Source organism: Gadus macrocephalus, chromosome 14, assembly GCF_031168955.1.
Source record: "Gadus macrocephalus chromosome 14, ASM3116895v1".
In the NCBI taxonomy this organism is placed as follows: domain Eukaryota; kingdom Metazoa; phylum Chordata; class Actinopteri; order Gadiformes; family Gadidae; genus Gadus; species Gadus macrocephalus.
In genome coordinates, this window is record NC_082395.1 from 22,966,323 (window position 1) to 22,983,366 (window position 17,044).

Consider the following 17,044-nt stretch of genomic DNA (forward strand, 5'->3'; position numbering starts at 1 on the left):
AGGCAGGTACGTGTTTAACCTAACTGAGAGAGCAGATTGCACACATAAAGAACAACAAATAGGTACACAAATACATAGGCCTTTCTAAAGAACAACAAATAGGTACAAAAAACATCAACACAACAAATATATAGGCCTTCCTAAAGAACAACAAATATGTACACAAAACATCCACACCACTCTTCTCTTCAGATGCAGGCAGGTAGGTGCACAGCCCTGAGAGAGTATAGGCTACACGTATAAAGTACAATAGAAGGTTACAAAAAAAACATCCACACAACTCTGCTCCTTCAGATCAAGGCACGCTGCCTACCTGATTGTCTAGGAGGGGGGAAGGTGCTGCCATCCTTCCTGTGCCCTGCACTCTGGGCCGGCCTTCTCGGCCTGTCTCCGGGGTTGGGCTGGAGGTCTGAGGCGCCTCCGTGGACGGAGTCCAAACACCTCCCAGCCAGGAGGAGCACCGATGGGGTCTCCGGCCTCCTCCGGCCCCCGGCAGACCGCTGGTCTGGGAGAGAAGAGAGAAGGCCACGTGAAGACCAGGTCAGACATGAGGAAGGCTCTGGAAGATCTCAACGGGACGTTTAACACATTGGAGCATCATGGTTTCACACGTACAAATATGTGTTATTTTATTATTATTTACAGTTTGTTTAGGTTTATTTCAAGTCTAATGTACATTTGGATGGACTATTTAGCTGCTGATGTCTGATAGTAAACATTGTTTGTGGTTTCTCCCATAACAATAGAAATACACTATCTGACCTGTTTTTGAGTAGTTCTTTGTCAGTGAGGGGTGAGTGTTTCTCTCTCCTGTAGGATCACAGAACCGAGGGTCTGTCTGTGAAAATAGAAACAGTTGCATGCAACATGAGCAATATAAATATATATCAGTATATATATACGCTGTTCTCAGGACAGTAACACATGAAAAACAAGCAAAATATAATCAGCACAGTGTAACAGACACACACATATAATCAGGACATTGTTGTAACACATAAAACACAAGCAATATATATTCAGCAGTGTAACATACATACATACATACATACATACATACATACATACATACATACATACATACATACATACATACATACATACATACATACATACATACATACATACATACATACATACATACATACATACATACATACATACATACATTCTGAGGAGGACTGTGTAATAGTGTAAAACAATCCGTGTATAACCCATTATAACACCGTATAGGCCTAACATGGTATAACACATTTAGACAAGCAATACACAATCAGGCCAGTGCAACACATATACGGCGAGCCGTATATAATTAGGGCTCCGAGACCAAACCCGGGTCTCATACCTCCTCATTAAGATTCGCTGTCCTGTGCAGCTTCTCCGGGACCAGAGACTTCACCGCTGCCAGGTGCAGTTTATACCTGTTGACCTGTGCAGAGGAAGCAGTGTGTTCAGGGACAGCTGACGGTGGGACACGTTCAGATGTGCACCGTGCATGAAACAAACACCGCCCCTCCTACCATCGGTGTGAGGGACATGCCTTCGGGGTGGACCCCCGTGGTTTGCCTATGAGCTCGCATCCTCCTGTCTTCAAACAGGTGGTCCTTTGCCTCGTGAGCTCGACGGACAATAACATCAAACGCTTCTCTGGCCTACTTCAGCCGCGCCTTCAAAGTAAAAGTTTGATCTGAAGTGATCAGAGTTTAACTTAGCTTATCAGATCACGGTTTGAGCTGTCTTCGACCAACGTCCCGGTAAAACAGAAGTAGATAGACGGTTATTTACGGTAACTAAACACTTACCCCCGTGTCTCGGATGTTACAAAGCTGAACAGGGCAGAGTGGTGATCGGTTGCCGTGGCAACGTCATGTCGCTCCCGGTGGCGTGTTCAAGCTGTGTTTCATTCTGCTCACCATAATCACTGCATCAATTCTGTTCGCTAACATCACTATAATAACCGTGTTCACTATGATCACCGTGTTCATTCTGTTCACTATGATCACTTTGGGTCATTCGGTTCAAGCGGTGTTCACGGTGTTCATCCCGCTAAGTGTTTTTGAATACAAAAACTTTAACTTCAAAAAATTTAAATACCTTATAAAATGTCGAGCCTTTATGATAGTGTATGAAGAACGATATGCCTAAATATAGATACACAGATATGTGTGGATATAGATTGATATAGATATAGGCTTATTAGTCGAACTACTCTGTGTCGTGTTGACCTATCGACTAGGCCTACTCACTACTGCACACATGTAGTACTTTGACCCAATGCTTATATGCTACCATGTTGCAGAACATTACATCATTACGTCTTCTATTTCAAATCCCACTGCTGTTCAAAATAGAACAGACAATATAAAGATGGAAAAAAATTTAACCGGAGATTCTGATTCCAGACAACGCAGAGGCATGTAACATGTATCTAAAAACCGACACAGCACAAACAAACACAAACATGCGCGCGCGCACACCCACACACACACCCACCCACCCCCCCCCCCCCCCACACACACACACACACACACACACACACACACACACACACACACACCATATAGGACAAATGTAACTCAAAACCCAACAACCACATTGTGAGGAGCAGTCCCATTGTTTGGCCTGTGTATTTGGGTGCAGGTTTCGCCCCGGCCTGAAGGGGGCAGTAACACAGTCGTAGGTCCGGCTGGGCACCACTGATTCTGAACCACCCTGACTCAGCAGGTGAATGCGGTCTATTTTAAGATCCACTCTCTACCGTACACTAAGATTCAGAATCTGAGATGTCTGATAACATGGAAGCCATGTAGCCACCGCCCAACCCATTCATCTAGAAATACTAGCTAAGCAGCACTGTGTGGTAGGAGCATTCCTCAGAGTGTGCTTCCTCCATCATGCTGCCTGTCACAATCTATTCATGATGACTGACATCTGGGGGATGTTGTTTGACAGAGCCACATAATAGTAAAATACATAGCACTATGTTCACCCTTTGTCAGTTCAGAAGCCAGTGTATGTTAAGCAAGCACTTAGCTTTCAAAAATAGCTTTTACCCCTGTTAGATGTTTTGTTTCTTGCGCCATTGGCTTGGCCTGCTTATGAGTGGTTTCTATGAGTGTCTTTATTGGTTTGTCAAAAGCATTCACCCCTTATTTGCGCTAGCTGAGTAGGCTACCTTGACTCTTCATAGCCTACACATCTGAGCTGATGTCCACGGCCAAGGCAAAAAACAGACTTCCAATGACAGATGGCAGCTTGGTCAGATGCAAGGCGGGTCGGAAAATGCATGCAATCCCATCATCCGAATGATGTATAAACGTGCTGCTATTTGATGTTTACTAGACGGAAAAGGATTACAATGTGGGTGTGTCCTCTCCCTCTGCTCTCCCCCCTTCTCCCAGCCTCTCGGGCGGACCTCCTCACCTTGGTCCCAGCCATGTGGTGCAGCTATGACTCACACGCTCCAGCAGCTGCGTGCGTCGCCAGACAACGCGACGTAAAGCTTTCTAATGTTGTATGGTGCTTATTATGGGGTTCACGGGCTGGTAGGCAATAATCAGGTTCACCATGGCCTAATTTGTAAGTAGCCTACTCATGGGCTAGACGAGATTATGCCTACTACACACACATATGTATGTGTGTATGTATATATATATATATATATATATATATATATATATATATATATATATATATATATATATATATATATATATATATATATATATATATGTATGTGTGTGTGTGTGTGTGTGTGTGTGTGTGTGTGTGTATATATATATATATATATATATATATATATATATATATATATATATATATATAGGCCTATATATATGTGTGTGTGAACAATAACAAAAAAACTGAAAAATTAAAAAATGTCAAGCCTATGGGTGAAACCTGTAGGCCCACTGTAGTGAGCCGTTCTTCATGCACGAGGAGCGAAATGTGACCAGAACACCTGCAGCACGAGCACCACGAGGAGCCAATTAACCAATTAGCGCCGTAAACAAACCTAAACGGCCCATTTCCAATCTCAAACAAGCACGTGCTTAATACACATATACGCCCCTAATTAGACACATGAGAGACGGTCGGTTGCCATTTGTTAATAACAGAAAAAAGGATCACGGCCAGCCAGTGTCCGCCGAGAGAAAGAATGCAGGCTCTAGTGAACGCGTTCCTCCGCTGCCTCTCGCTGCTCTTGCCCCCCCCCTGGTTGGGTGTCAGCCTCTGCTTCTGGGCTGCGAATGGACGCGAGGAGACGCAGTGGCCCAATCCCAGAGCTCGTCTCAAAAGCAGAAAGCCTCTTACATATGAGGAAGTACAGCGCGGAGCCTCCATCCCCCCGTTCACAACACTTCCTCCAGCCCGCGTCTCGCCAGCTGCGTCCAGCCCCTCCGCGCCTCACGGGTCTCCGCGGGGTCACATCGGGGGTCTCTGGCAAGCTGTGGAGCGCGTCCTCGGAGCTCCATTCGCCTTTCACCGTCGCTGGGGTCGAACGCGTCGAGATTTCTGCGCCCCGTTTCCCGTCGCAGCCTTCGAGCCGAGCGAGAGCAAGAGCTTCCAGGGCAGCGCTGTCATCACCGAGACGCCCGGGACCGCTGACGGCTCCTTCACGTTTTCCGGTACTATGAGCGTCGCCACGGAGTTCCCTCACCACCACCACCCGACCCCCACAGACCGTGTGTCCGACGCGGTGGTGGTGGACCGCGGGGGGATCGATGAGGTCATCACCGTGGACAAGCAGCACCTGCAGGAGATGGGCACGGTGACCATCACGGTGGCGATCCAAGCCGCGGACGACGAGGAGCCCGAAGAGGTTACGTCAAACCACCTCGAGTTCCTCGGAGGAAGCTGTAGCGAAGACGATCTCGGAAGGCACGACAAATCAAGGTTGGCGGGGAACTTGGTCTTGCCGTAATGTGTGTGTGAAATACGTTCTCATTGTGGCGGGGTTATTTCTGGGCTCACGTCGTTACACACTGCGCGCGTGTGTGTCTGTCTGTGTCCACCTGTAGTCAATGAGTGACGTGGTGCCCAGACACCTCAGGAGATAAACTATGACACTTACTCTAATCTTATTCCCCTGCGTCATCTTGAGCTATTTTTTTACCGGCTGTCCGACTACCGTCCCCCGGTCCTCAGCGCACGGTGCTCACACCGAGGACCGTTATCCGGTCCCGCAGCGCACGGTGCTGCTCGGTCTGGTGGACCGGTTCTCGGCGCTCGGTCTAGTGGACCGAGGGGGTCAAAGTTCGGCGTGTTTCTGTGCAAATGTTTGCTTTCGCCTACAATATTGTAAACAGTCGTTTGACGAAGCCTCCCCGGGTCGTTTTTAAAACCACTCGTTGAACGCGTCGTATCGGGGGTAGAATGTGCTTTACCGGGCAGTTTCGCTCTATGCGTTTCCCACATTACACCAAGTCCAACCTGTTAGCGCTTCAGATGAACTGCCTTCACACCGGGCAGGCGGGCTGATGTTTTGAGTTGTGTGGGTGACAACAGCCGCGCATTCTTGTAGAGCACGCTGTGGGTTTGCCGCTCTGCGGTCAGGGGGAGGGAGAGGTGTGTGTGTGTTTGTTGTGTGTTGTGTGTGTGTGTGTGTGTGTGTGTGTGTGTTGGGGGTATGGGATGAGTCATCCTCCAACTATCCTCATCAGACCTCAATTCTGTATTCTGCTCCGGACTCCTGGTGCCAAAGCTCTCTGAAGGCGTCCAGCCGGCCTGTATGAATGCCAAACCGGAGCCCTCGCATGAACTACTGTAGGCACGTACCGTCACATGTACCACTGTAGGCATGTAACCCGTCGCCACTGCCAGTGTCTGTGGCCTCATGACGCAGCCCTCATGTTATCAGGACGACTCCTGGTCGTTCTCGCGTCGCTGCTCATTCATGCCGTTTGCGGCCGGGTGAGGCTGCCAGCGCCTTGTGATCCAGTCTCGTTTTGCGTTCATGATTCCAGCACGTTTGAGCGCTCACTGGCGCGGGGGAGTCTTGGCCGGCGGGCGGGCTGTGGCTCCACGGTGAGCCGTTAATACAATGTAATGCAACCATAATCCCTTCCCCACGCACGCACACCCAGCGGGGCGGGCACGAGCGGCGGGGAGCTGGAGGAGGACAGCTGGCAGCCCCCGGACCAGGAGCTGATCCAGAAGCTGGTGGCCCAGATAGAGCACTACCTGTCGGACGACAACCTGGAGCACGACGCCTTCCTGCTCAAACACATCCGGCGCAACAAGATGGGCTTCGTCAGCGTCAAGCTGCTCACGTCCTTCAAGAAGGTGAGCGATCGCTGCATGACATCCCACCGTCAGGGGGAGGGCTGGCGGGGAGGGGGGGGGAAACGGTCGCGTGCACACACACTGGCGCTTCCTGTTATTGCATTGCAGTATTGTTTGTTTGTTTCCTCTGAGCATTAATCGATGGGCAAGGCAGACTGAAGTCTGTGCCGCCTGCTGAAGGCTGGCATGATGTCCGTTAGAACATGGACGTGCACTGCGTATGCATTGAGGTTGTCCCTTGAAGTGTATTCAGTTCCTCTTTCATACAATCGTCGTTCTGAGGGCGCATTAAGAAGGCAATGTTGCCACTTGTTGGCAATTTTTGCCTCAAACCTTTGGCGATGAATGGGACTTGAGTCATCTGGCTGGTTATCAGGGAGATGGATGGAAGCCTTAGCGGAGGCTGAGAGAAGCAGTGAGGTTTCCTATATTGTTTGTTGATATACTTTTTAGGACTAAAACTCGTAAAAGTGAACACTAGAACTGAAGTACTCATTTTGAAGAGGGTCCTCTAGTGCGTTACTGTTTGTTTAGGTGGGTGACTCTGAGATGGACTAATTCGTTTTCAAGGGGTTCAATCGAAACACAAAAGAATGCTGAAGTACATTAGCACTAGAAAGCTTTGTTCCACTGAAACGCACACATGCATACAAAAGAACGCCCTCCCACTCTAGCATTACCTCATCCTACATACCCCACACGGCCACTAAATCATACCGACAAAATCAGGACATTAGGAGTCCTGGGGGAGCGCGATGCATTTGTGCTCAATAGGTAAGAATTATCCGGTAACTTGAGAGGACTGGCGGAGGCAAAGGTTCTAGCCAGACTCTCGATGAAATGCGGAGCTCTTCAATTATCCCAAAAAGCAGTTTGAATGCGTTACATTGTCCATGTCTCTGTAGAATATGTATTGTGTACACCTCTATCATTGGGTATATTTGCATAGGTAATTGCTCACCAGCTTCCGCAAAAAGAGTTCAGAGTTCACCTAGACTCTGCATAGCCTCCCCCCTTTTCTTATTGTATGTTGTAAGTGCTGGCACTTTATGTTGTACATCCTTGCACTTAAAAAATCAGTGCTTAGCATCATGTAGCGTCTTATCCTAGCTATCTTTGTTGTATACGGGCGGGGAATGGTTCAACCTAACAATTGTTAGTGCTTGCCAGTCGGTTCTATGAACATCATTACACAGATATATTGTTTTTCTCTTTCTTCCGACAAATGTCACTTTGGATTAAAGCGTCTGCTATATGTAAATGGATCAGCCTTTCTGCTTCAGGCATTGTGTGTGTGTGTGTGTGTGTGTGTGTGTGTGTGTGTGTGTTTGTGTCCCAGGTGAAGCACCTGACCCGTGACTGGCGGACCACGGCCTACGCGCTGAGGCACTCGACGGCGCTGGAGCTCAACGACGAGGGCCGCAAGGTGCGGCGCCAGTCGGTGGTGCCGGTGTTCGCCAGCGAGTCGCTGCCCAGCCGCATGCTGCTGCTCAGCGACCTGCAGAGCTGGCCCGAGCTGGCCGCCCTGAAGGGGGCCGGGGACGGCGGCGGCGGCGGCGTGGGGGGGGCGCCCGTGCAGCAGGAGCAGCTGATGAAGCTGCTGCTGAAGGCCTTCGGGGCGTACGGGGCCATCGCCTCGGTCCGCGTGCTGAAGCCCGGGAAGGACCTGCAGGCGGACCTGAAGCGGCTGAGCGGGCGCTACGCCCAGCTGGGCAGCGAGGAGTGCGCCATCGTGGAGTTCGAGGAGGTGGAGGCGGCGGTGGCGGCCAACGAGGCGGCCGGTGGCGGCGAGGAAGGCGGCGCCGGCCCCCTGGGGATGAAGGTGATCCTGATCGGGACCAAGCCGCCCAAGAAGAAGGTGCCCAAGGACCGGCCCCGCGAGGAGGGCGGCGGCGGGCTGCGCAAAAGCCGCTCGCTGAACAGCCGGGTGCGGGAGCTGCAGTACCACGGCGAGGACTCGGCCGCCAGCTCCTCGGAGACGGAGAGCAACCCCACCTCGCCGCGGCTGGCCCGCAAGTCCCGCTCCTGCAACAAGCTCAGCCCCACCACCGCCGCCACCATCAGCTTCCAGAACAACCACCTCAGCCCGGCCGTCTCCCCCAGGAACAGCCCCTGGTCCAGCCCCCGCGCCAGCCCCGGCCCCCAGCGCAAGGCCGGCCAGTCCCCGCTGGTCAGCGAGGGCCGGCTCAGCCCCGAGGCCGGGCGCCGCTGGGCCGACTACTCGTCCGACAGCAGCCTGACGCCGTCGGGTAGCCCCTGGGTGCAGCGCCGCCGGCAGGTGGCGTCCCAGGAGAGCAGCCCGGTGGGCAGCCCCATGCTGGGCCGCAAGATGCAGAACGCGGACGGCCTGCCCCCGGGGGTGACCCGGCTGCCCCGCGGCCCCGACGGGACCCGGGGCTTCCACCTCGACGGGCAGGGCGAGCGGGGCAGGAGCGTCACCACGCAAACCTAGCGCCGCCGCTGCCGTCGTGTCCCTTGTTGCTAGGATACTAACGTGCATCGGACTGCATGTCCCGGTCTTCGGCCGTGTCGCTAAGCGCCCCTCTCCCCCCTCCCCCCCTTGCGTTTTGAATGACTTTGTAGATGGATGTGTATATATTTTCTCTTTTGTGGAACCTTTTTAGTTTTTGCCTCAGTTCTATTTTTATACCACTTTAGTTTACATGGTGACTGCCTGTTGATTAACGGCTTTGAGTTTATTGTAAATTTTGTCGAAGGGAAAGAATCCCTTCATTTGTGAAGTTCTTACTTTTCTCAAACACTGTCATGGCTCTGGTCACCGCCATTAAGGTTTGATCTCATTTGACATGGGCTGGGAGGATGATCTCTACATATCTTTTATTTAAAGTGTCCTGTGTGTGTAAGTGTTTGAGAGAAAATGATGAATCTGACTGGCGAATGGTATTTAAATGGTGTTGTGCTGAATGGACCTGATGTCGCCACAACGTTTTTCTTTTGGTCTCTTTCGTGTCATTTGTATGCGTCTGAAAAAAAGAGGCCAAGCCTCCCCTGCTATCCAGGGTCCAATCATTTAATTTAATTTTGTCCATCGGCAGCGGTTATCTTTTATTTCCTTGTGCTGTTTGCCAGTCGCAGGCAGGGAACTTTAAACTTCTCAAAATGAGGGGAAGGGGTGGGGAAACCGGTCTGGCCCTGATAAATATGATTGATTTGCAGGTCGTAACGGTTTCTATCAGTAGGACTGTTAGTGGCGTTTGTTGGATGCTCTGGTCTGAGGTAGTGGATTCTGTTATGTTCTTTGCCTTGACACCGCAACTGGGATTGTACAGTGCATTTCATATTGTACAATAAATCACTAAAAATGCCGGCTTGACTGCATTTGATTTGAAACTGCTCCTGGGATAGAGCGGTTCAAGTTTAATCTAAAGCAGCGTCGTAAAGGTGTTTGTTTAACCGGGGAACACTAGCTGTACTGTGGACATCTCTGTAGCTGGGCCGAACAAGCCTCCACACATGCGGAGCCGTGCTGGCTGGGTTCCATCCTGTACCATAACGTCTTGACTCCACAGATGGGAGGCTGTGTTTCAACACGAGCCACTTCATCTGCTGCGCGTCTTCTAGTCAAAGGTCCTAAAGCCTGGAGAACGTTTCCAGTCTTGAACTTATTTCAGGGGTTGTGCGTGCAGGCTCTTGATGTGATGAACCCTCCACTTTGAACAGGACAGACCCTTTGGCGCTACGATGGTCCAAGTGGGCCATCGTAGCGGCCCGTAGTGAGACCAGAACAAAGAAGGTTTTTGTTCATTTCTCTAATTACAACCCAATTACTAATTGCCCATCTGCTCACCTTGCTCCGGCTAGGGTTCCTATTCGTCTTTTAAAATACAACGTGAACGCAAAGGACTAGTATCCCGCCCAGCGTTACAAAGCTCCAAATTACAGCTATCTCCATTATTCACTAGTCAGCCGTCTTTCCAAGCGCAGACTTTGTGAAGGTATCATTAAGCAGAGAGGCGGATAACAGAAGGTTGATTATAATATCAAGGACATGATTTTGGTATCCTTCGTCAAAGTTTGACACAGCCTATTGGGAGTCCGGTTATGACGCTGGAGACTACTTGAGGATCATGAGCGAGTCACGATTTTGGGTTGTAGACGGGGTAGTGGGAGTAGTCAGGAAAAACACAGCTCTTTGGCTGGCCTCCCAACCCCTACCCCCCACATAACCCTATTAGAAAGTTTGCCAAATTCTTGCATCAGTCAGTGGGAGATTTGCGCTGGGTGTGTCGCCTCTGAGGCACCAGGGAATTGCAGAAAAGTCCACCCCCCCCCCCACTCTTCAGCCAATAGGATTTGTCGACACACATCTAACAACCCAAAAGGAAATTGCAACATTTAGTATTATGTTTTCTCCCTCTCTGAATTGCGTAACAGGGCAGAAACCATGTGCGGCAGAATGCTTGTTCACTGCTAAATGGGGCCGTCTTAAGAGGCCGGAGATGCATTGTGTTGTTCAGATTTCACAGAGCACGTCACAGGCCACACGAGGCCCGACTAAAACAGTACTACTCTATCAGAGAGCCCTGCTCAGACAGAATACTACTTTATCAGAGCCCAGCTCAGACAGAATACTATATCAGAGCCCAGCACAAAGAGAATACTACCCTATCAGAGCCCTGCTGAGACAATACTACTCTATCAGAGAGCCCAGCTCAGACAGAATACTATATCAGGAGTATTCATACAGATCTTGTCCTAAGCAGGACTTAAAATCCTGGACTAATTTTTGGTAAACGCTTTGGCCCTGAGCCTTTGAATTCCTGACCCATAGCACATCCAAAACAAACACACTCAGCTGCCTGAGCGGTTTGTTGTGAGTCTTATAGATGTGGACACACACTGGTGAGACACTAGTCTCCCATACAGGCCACTCTATAGGTCCCGGCGAATCACAGTCTGCATCTGCATGGCCTTGCGCTGGCTTTGTGTAGACGGGGCCAAAGGGCCCGTGCTTCTCAGGCCTGTTGACTCAGTCTCTGCACATGCGCTCCATAATTGGTGGTCTAGCAACAGTGCTTGCCTATGTGAAATACAACAGGGCTCTATTAGAACTAGAGTCCTGAGAGGAGAGCCAAGCTAAAGGGTAAGCAGTTACCACCTACTTGGGTGTATCACCAAGGGCTCATGCTGATCTAGTTAAACTTTGACACACAACTTCTCTTAATGGTTGGATTAACACACCGTTTTATTTTAGATATTTTACAGTCATCTACAGTGTTCCAACGAAATACAACAGTAAGGACTTATATACAAACACAGCAGGCCAATAAAAGCATTTTATCGCAACAGTCGAATGTCAGCAATGGCACTGTCAACAATACAGTAGAATAAAAGGAAATTAACTGATAAACAAACAATATTATAAAGAATCATGGGAAACTAAGTGTGGTCGTTTATTTTGTCCTAAATGTGAGAAAAGCATACAATATTCAGACCTGGAGCAAAAAATGTGGCGATTATTCTTGTAAAATGTATGTTGCAGCCACTGTGATAATATATCACTGTGTATCACTATATAATTAATCTAATCTCTGGGTTGCCTCCAGGTTTCAGTGTCAGCGTAGCATTGACCGGTGAGGGTGGAATGAGTGCTGCAACCTGTCGTACATCGTGATGTTATCAAGTAAACCCAGCTGCGGATGGCCGGGTTTTGGCTGATGGCTTTCTCCTGAATATTGCAATATACAATTTGAACGCCATCTATTCCACCAAACTGAAAGTGTCCCCCCCCTATACTCAGGGGGACGTAACAACCATTTGTGGGGCTGCAGGTATGTGCGGGCGGCCCCCTGCTGTCTCCCATTCTGTCCCTTCCTCGTGCCTTTGTCACACGGTCAGGCCTTTCTGTTGTCTCCGGCGTTTCCATAAACCTGCAGGAACCATGGTAACCACTCAAAACCTCCTGATGCGTCATGCATGTGTGTAAGGAGTCGCACCACAGGGGGAGAGTGGTGGGGAGGGGGGGTTGGGGTCCCAGGAAGTTGAATCGTCCACAGGAAACCACTCCGCTCCAACACCTTCTCGTCAGCCTCACTTAAGTCATCTAGACGCCGCCGTGTTCACACAAAGAAATAAATAAGCTGAAGCGACTTGAACATGGCGCCTCCTCCTCCGAGCCGCTTGTAAACATAATTATCAGGTCCACACCTCCGGGCACATTTCCTCCACACAGGCTTGACAGGAGACGGAGTGGCGGATGATTAGGATTGATCTGACAGGCGTGTGGGTAGTGCCTCCTGGTAGGGAGGCAGGAGAACGCGCTCTGCCTGCTGGCAGATGGGTCTACTGCGGGGGCGTGGAGGGGGTTTGGCTGGGCTCGACGTGCTGATTGAACCGGGGTGGGATCTTGGCTTATGGGGAGTGGAGGAGGAGGTGGTGGATGAGGAGGAGGAGGAGCAACACTCGGCCCCGTCTTCACAAGGGGGCTGGGGTCCTAGATGTTGAGGGAGCCATGCCGGGAGATGGTGGATGATGAGGAGGAGGAGGAGGTGGTGAAGAGCACCACCCAGCACCGTTTTCACAAGGGGGCGGGGGTCCTAGATGTAGAGGGAGCCGTCGGCGGGCCCCACATAGCCCACCCCTATCAGCAGCACGTCGATCAGGGTCCAGATGCCCAGACCCCCGAAGCTGAACAGCTTCCCCAGCCCCTCCCTCCACTGGCCCAGGTAGAAGCGGTCCGCCCCGAACCCGCCCAGAGTGATGCTGCGGGGACAAAGGGGAGGAGAGGAGTGGAGACAAACCATATCCTGTTAATGGACTGCATTTATACAGCACTGTTCTAACCAGTGGCCGCTCAAAGCGCTTTACAATACTGCCTCACATTCACCCATTCATGCACACATTCACACACCGACGGCGGAGTCAACCATGCAAGGTGACAGCCAGCTCGTCAGGAGCAATCAGGGGGAGGTGTCTGGCTCAGGGACACCTCAACACTCAGCTAGGAGGAGCCGGGGATCGAACTAGCAACCTTCAGGTTACCAGCCATCCCACTCTACCTCCTGAGCCACATCACACCCGTCCTCACTAGGTGAATACTGTCTTGTGGTTCGGGAATACACAAGTGTCCTCACGTTAATGTAGTCCTCGTTATGATCTGGAGTGACCTCTGTCGCTGCTCACTTTGATTACAATAATCTAATTGGGCTATTATCAATCATCATCATATTATCTAGCTCCATAATTGAGCAATCTGTGTATATTACAATTCAAAATGGCCCTCTGTTATACTTTTAATTAGCGTGCTCATTCAATTGCTGCACTATTCGACATTTCGATTTTTCTACGTTAAAGATCTCTTCGTTTGTTTCCCTAATTTTTTGAAAGAAACAGGTTTAATACAAATTAAAGTGCCTTTCATTTGTATTTAGTTATTAGGATTATTAAAAAGGTTATTAAAGAGAAGGCATTCAGTCAAGCGGTCATGAGGTGTATGTGGTTATTCTGGGTAGACATTTGTTTCATAGAATTTACTATATGGTGATGTTTATTGTTACTGAGATATGAAATGACCCATATCGTGACAAAAGATTTTATCCATATCGCACAGCCCTACTTTAAATGCATCATTAGTCCATTGTAACTGAGGAAGAAGAGTGAGGAAGAGGACTGACCTAAGAGCCAAAGCCGTGGACCATTTGTAACCTCCGGTCCAGTTACAGAACAACCGTTTATTGAAGACTCTTCTGCCTGCAGGGTGGAAGGTAATTAATGACAGCAACAGCACCGCCTCACAAAACGGATCCTTTAAGGTGGGAAGAGGCATCTGATCATTAAGGCAGGCTTTGGGGTTACTTTTAATCAAGTAAATAAAAGCACAAGATATACCAACAGTTGCGCACCTAAACAGTGCACGTGGTCAGGTACCTAAACAGTGCACGTGGTCGGGTACCTAAACAATGCACGTGGTCATGTACCTAAACAGTGCACGTGATCACGTACCTAAACAGTGCACGTGGTCGGGTACCTAAACGGTGTACGTGGTCACGTTCCTAAACAGTGCATGTGGTCACGTGCCTAAACAGTGCACATGGTCATGTACCTAAACAGTGAACGTGGACACGTACCTCAACAGCGCATGTGGTCACGTATCTCAACAGTGCACGTGGTGACGTACCTAAACAGTGCACGTGGTCGTGCACCTCACAGGTGGCGTTGTAGCGGCGCCGCGGGCAGGCCACGGTCATGCAGTCGGTGGAGTTGGAGCAGGTGTACTGGGAGGGCTCCAGCTGCCAGCAGAACTGACAGGGCACCCACAGAGAGAAGTTGGCCTGCTGCTGCCCTGACTCGGCCTGGAAAACAACAACAACAACAACAACAACAACAACCACAACAGGTTACCACTGTTGTAGGGCTGGCCCGAATGCCATTTTTCAGGCTTCAAATACTCGTTGGTTTTTCCGAGCGAGTATTCGAATACTCGTTCCAAAAAAAACATTTTTTTTTATGTACAATTCCATGCGTGATTTTCAAAAATATATATATACATCTGGGTTTGCTACTCAGAGTTTGCTAATCACTTCCTACTTTTGTGATGAACATTAAAGACATCAACAGATTAATTAACTTATCTAATATTTCATAAGAGAGAAAGCTTTTGTCACAAATATGACTTTCTACGAACAATGCAATAATCAATGCAGCTTGCATTATAACACAATATGGAAGCATGCAAAAAAGTTCTGTTTTATTTTCTTTCTTATCTTTCTTTTCTATGTCATTAAAGGAAAAGCTGCTCTGTAATTAGAAGGAGTTCTTGTGTCTGGCTGTGAGTTTGCGCGCATGCTATGCGTAGGCTGAATCGCAATTGTGTCAAGACATATCAGATTGGCAAATACTCACTGAAGATAAATTCAATAATTTTAAAGTTACAAAATTAAAAAAATTATATAATTTTTTTTTTTATTCAGATTATTAATTTATCTGCATCGAGGCAGAATCGTTCTAGCGAGAATCGCGATGCATCGAAGAATCGATTATTTTTCCCACCCCTACTGTACATATGGTGACCTTACTGCTGTTTTGCTATTATATTGTATATTTGCATTTTTGTACTCTAATTTCTTACTTTGTGTTGTAACTGCTGCACAATCATTCCCCTTGGGATGAATCAAGTAATACCTCATCTAATTCGGTCTCATAGAGAGTTTGGTCCCATTGTGCCCAGGTGGGCTCTATCCCCTGGAGACTCACCAGGCAGTGCACGCCCCTCTTGGGCTTGCAGGTGAAGGCGGTGGGCTGGCCGTAGGTGCAGTTGTGGTGGTAGTGGCAGCAGACACAGCTGGACGGAAGCCGGCTGCACTGGCCTGCGCTGGGGCACTCGGCCGTGGAGCCCTCCTCGTTCCTGGGCAGAGCTGCAGGCATAGGGCGACACACAGCTTCACCATCTCCCTGTTTCAGTGCTCCGGAGGAGCCCTCATGGGGCCCGCCTGAACCATCGCAATGTCTCAACGCAATGATCGCCTCCATGTTGGAAGCATAGGAGCATTGGTGTATTTATTATTATGTTAGTGTTCATGTTTCTTTGGTTATTGTAATTAATCGTGAAATATTGGTTCATTAAGCGGAGACGTAGATAGAAGTATATTAATATAGTATAGTAGTACAGTGTTGGAGTATAGTAGAGTATCATAGTATAGTAGTGTAGTAGTATATTATAGTGTAGTATTGGTATAGTATAGTGTAGTTATATAGTATATTAGTGTAGTATAGTGTACCGGATACGGCAGCAGGGATGACCGGGTTGCTGATGACAGGTCCGTGCTGGGCTCCATGGGGGGAGGGTGGGGGTTCATGGCCGACATGAGGAGAGCTCAGATACCCTGGAAGAGAGACCAGCAGGAGAAGCATGAGGAGCCCAGATACCATGGAAGAGAGACCAGCAGGGAGAACATGAGCTCAGATACCCTGGAAGAGAGACCAGCTGGAAAGAACATGAGGAAAGCTCAGATACCCTGGAAGAGAGACCAGCAGGAGAGACCATGAGGAGCTCAGATACCCTGGAAGAGAGACTAGCAGGAGAGACCATGAGGAGCTCAGATACCCTGGAATAGAGTCCAGCCAGGAGAACATGAGGTGAGCTCAGATACCCTGGAAGAGAGACCAGCAAGGAGAACATGAGGTGAGCTCAGATACCCTGGAAGAGAGACCAGCAGGAGAGAACCCTCCACCTTCACTAACATCACAACCACCACCAACTTCACCACCATCAACCTCCACCACCACATTCATGACCCCCACCACCATCACCACCACACCAGTCATACATCCCAGTAAACACATGGGGTCGGGGTTAAAAATTCGTGTAGCCCGCTGCAGATGGTCGGGATTTAACTCATTAACAGACATAAACACAACAATGTTATCTCATATTGACATGTTTTCTAGTGTAAGCTGAGGAGCAGAAAACCCCACAACGCAGAGCAGCTAGCGTTAGCATCGGGGGCTACATCCCGTTTCACTCGGTCTGATCTGTCCGGATGAAACCCACCGCCGACGCATTGCAGGAAGAGGTCCGTCAACAGGAGCAGAATGATGCCGTGGGACCTCAGGCATCGCCCTCGGTCCGGTCTCCAGAATTGACAGGCGGCGCACATTGTTGTTGTTAGCTTAGCATCGCAGACAGCTAGCTTGATGTCAGAGCGTCCTGGGCGTTAACCACGCCCAGCACGTCGTCGTCATCCTGGTTAACCACGCCCAGCGCGAATTCGTCATCTGGGTTAACCACGCCCACGTGGCA

The 17,044-nt window shown here is 49.5% G+C and overlaps 3 protein-coding genes across 3 annotated transcripts in view; 1 reads left to right on the forward strand and 2 right to left on the reverse strand.

Moving 5' to 3' along the window:
* Positions 1-3,563, reverse strand: part of LOC132471837 (leucine-rich repeat-containing protein 49) — a 32,298-nt gene extending 28,735 nt beyond the window's left edge. The window contains 4 exon segments of the mRNA XM_060071153.1: positions 314-505; positions 763-838; positions 1,346-1,429; positions 1,521-3,563. Coding sequence (XP_059927136.1) covers positions 314-505; positions 763-838; positions 1,346-1,429; positions 1,521-1,580 — 412 coding nt within the window. The 5' untranslated portion in view covers positions 1,581-3,563.
* A 505-nt stretch (positions 3,564-4,068) lies between these two features.
* Positions 4,069-9,611, forward strand: larp6a (La ribonucleoprotein 6, translational regulator a). Its single transcript, XM_060071154.1, has 3 exons — positions 4,069-4,896; positions 6,087-6,285; positions 7,625-9,611. Exons 1-3 carry the CDS (start codon positions 4,160-4,162, stop codon positions 8,735-8,737), a joined length of 2,049 nt encoding a protein of 682 aa, XP_059927137.1. The 5' UTR covers positions 4,069-4,159; the 3' UTR covers positions 8,738-9,611.
* A 3,088-nt stretch (positions 9,612-12,699) lies between these two features.
* Positions 12,700-16,985, reverse strand: tm2d3 (TM2 domain containing 3). The gene is made up of 6 exons (XM_060072234.1): positions 16,796-16,985; positions 16,023-16,127; positions 15,499-15,659; positions 14,423-14,597; positions 13,920-13,995; positions 12,700-13,008 (listed from the first exon to the last, which is right to left on the reverse strand). The coding sequence occupies exons 1-6, from the start codon at positions 16,899-16,901 to the stop codon at positions 12,843-12,845; spliced, it is 789 nt and encodes a 262-aa protein (XP_059928217.1). The 5' UTR covers positions 16,902-16,985; the 3' UTR covers positions 12,700-12,842.
* Between the last annotated feature and the right edge of the window lie 59 nt (positions 16,986-17,044).

Coding starts and splice junctions, on each gene's coding strand:
- larp6a (XM_060071154.1), top strand. CDS start 4,160: ATGCAGGCTCTAGTGAACGCGTTCCTCCGCTGCCTCTCGCTGCTCTTG. Junction 4,897..6,086: donor GGAAGGCACGACAAATCAAG/GTTGGCGGGGAA, acceptor ACGCACACCCAG/CGGGGCGGGCACGAGCGGCG. Junction 6,286..7,624: donor TGCTCACGTCCTTCAAGAAG/GTGAGCGATCGC, acceptor TTTGTGTCCCAG/GTGAAGCACCTGACCCGTGA.
- tm2d3 (XM_060072234.1), bottom strand. CDS start 16,901: ATGTGCGCCGCCTGTCAATTCTGGAGACCGGACCGAGGGCGATGCCTG. Junction 13,996..14,422: donor CGACCACGTGCACTGTTTAG/GTACGTCACCAC, acceptor TCCACCCTGCAG/GCAGAAGAGTCTTCAATAAA. Junction 13,009..13,919: donor TCCACGGCTTTGGCTCTTAG/GTCAGTCCTCTT, acceptor TTGTCCCCGCAG/CATCACTCTGGGCGGGTTCG.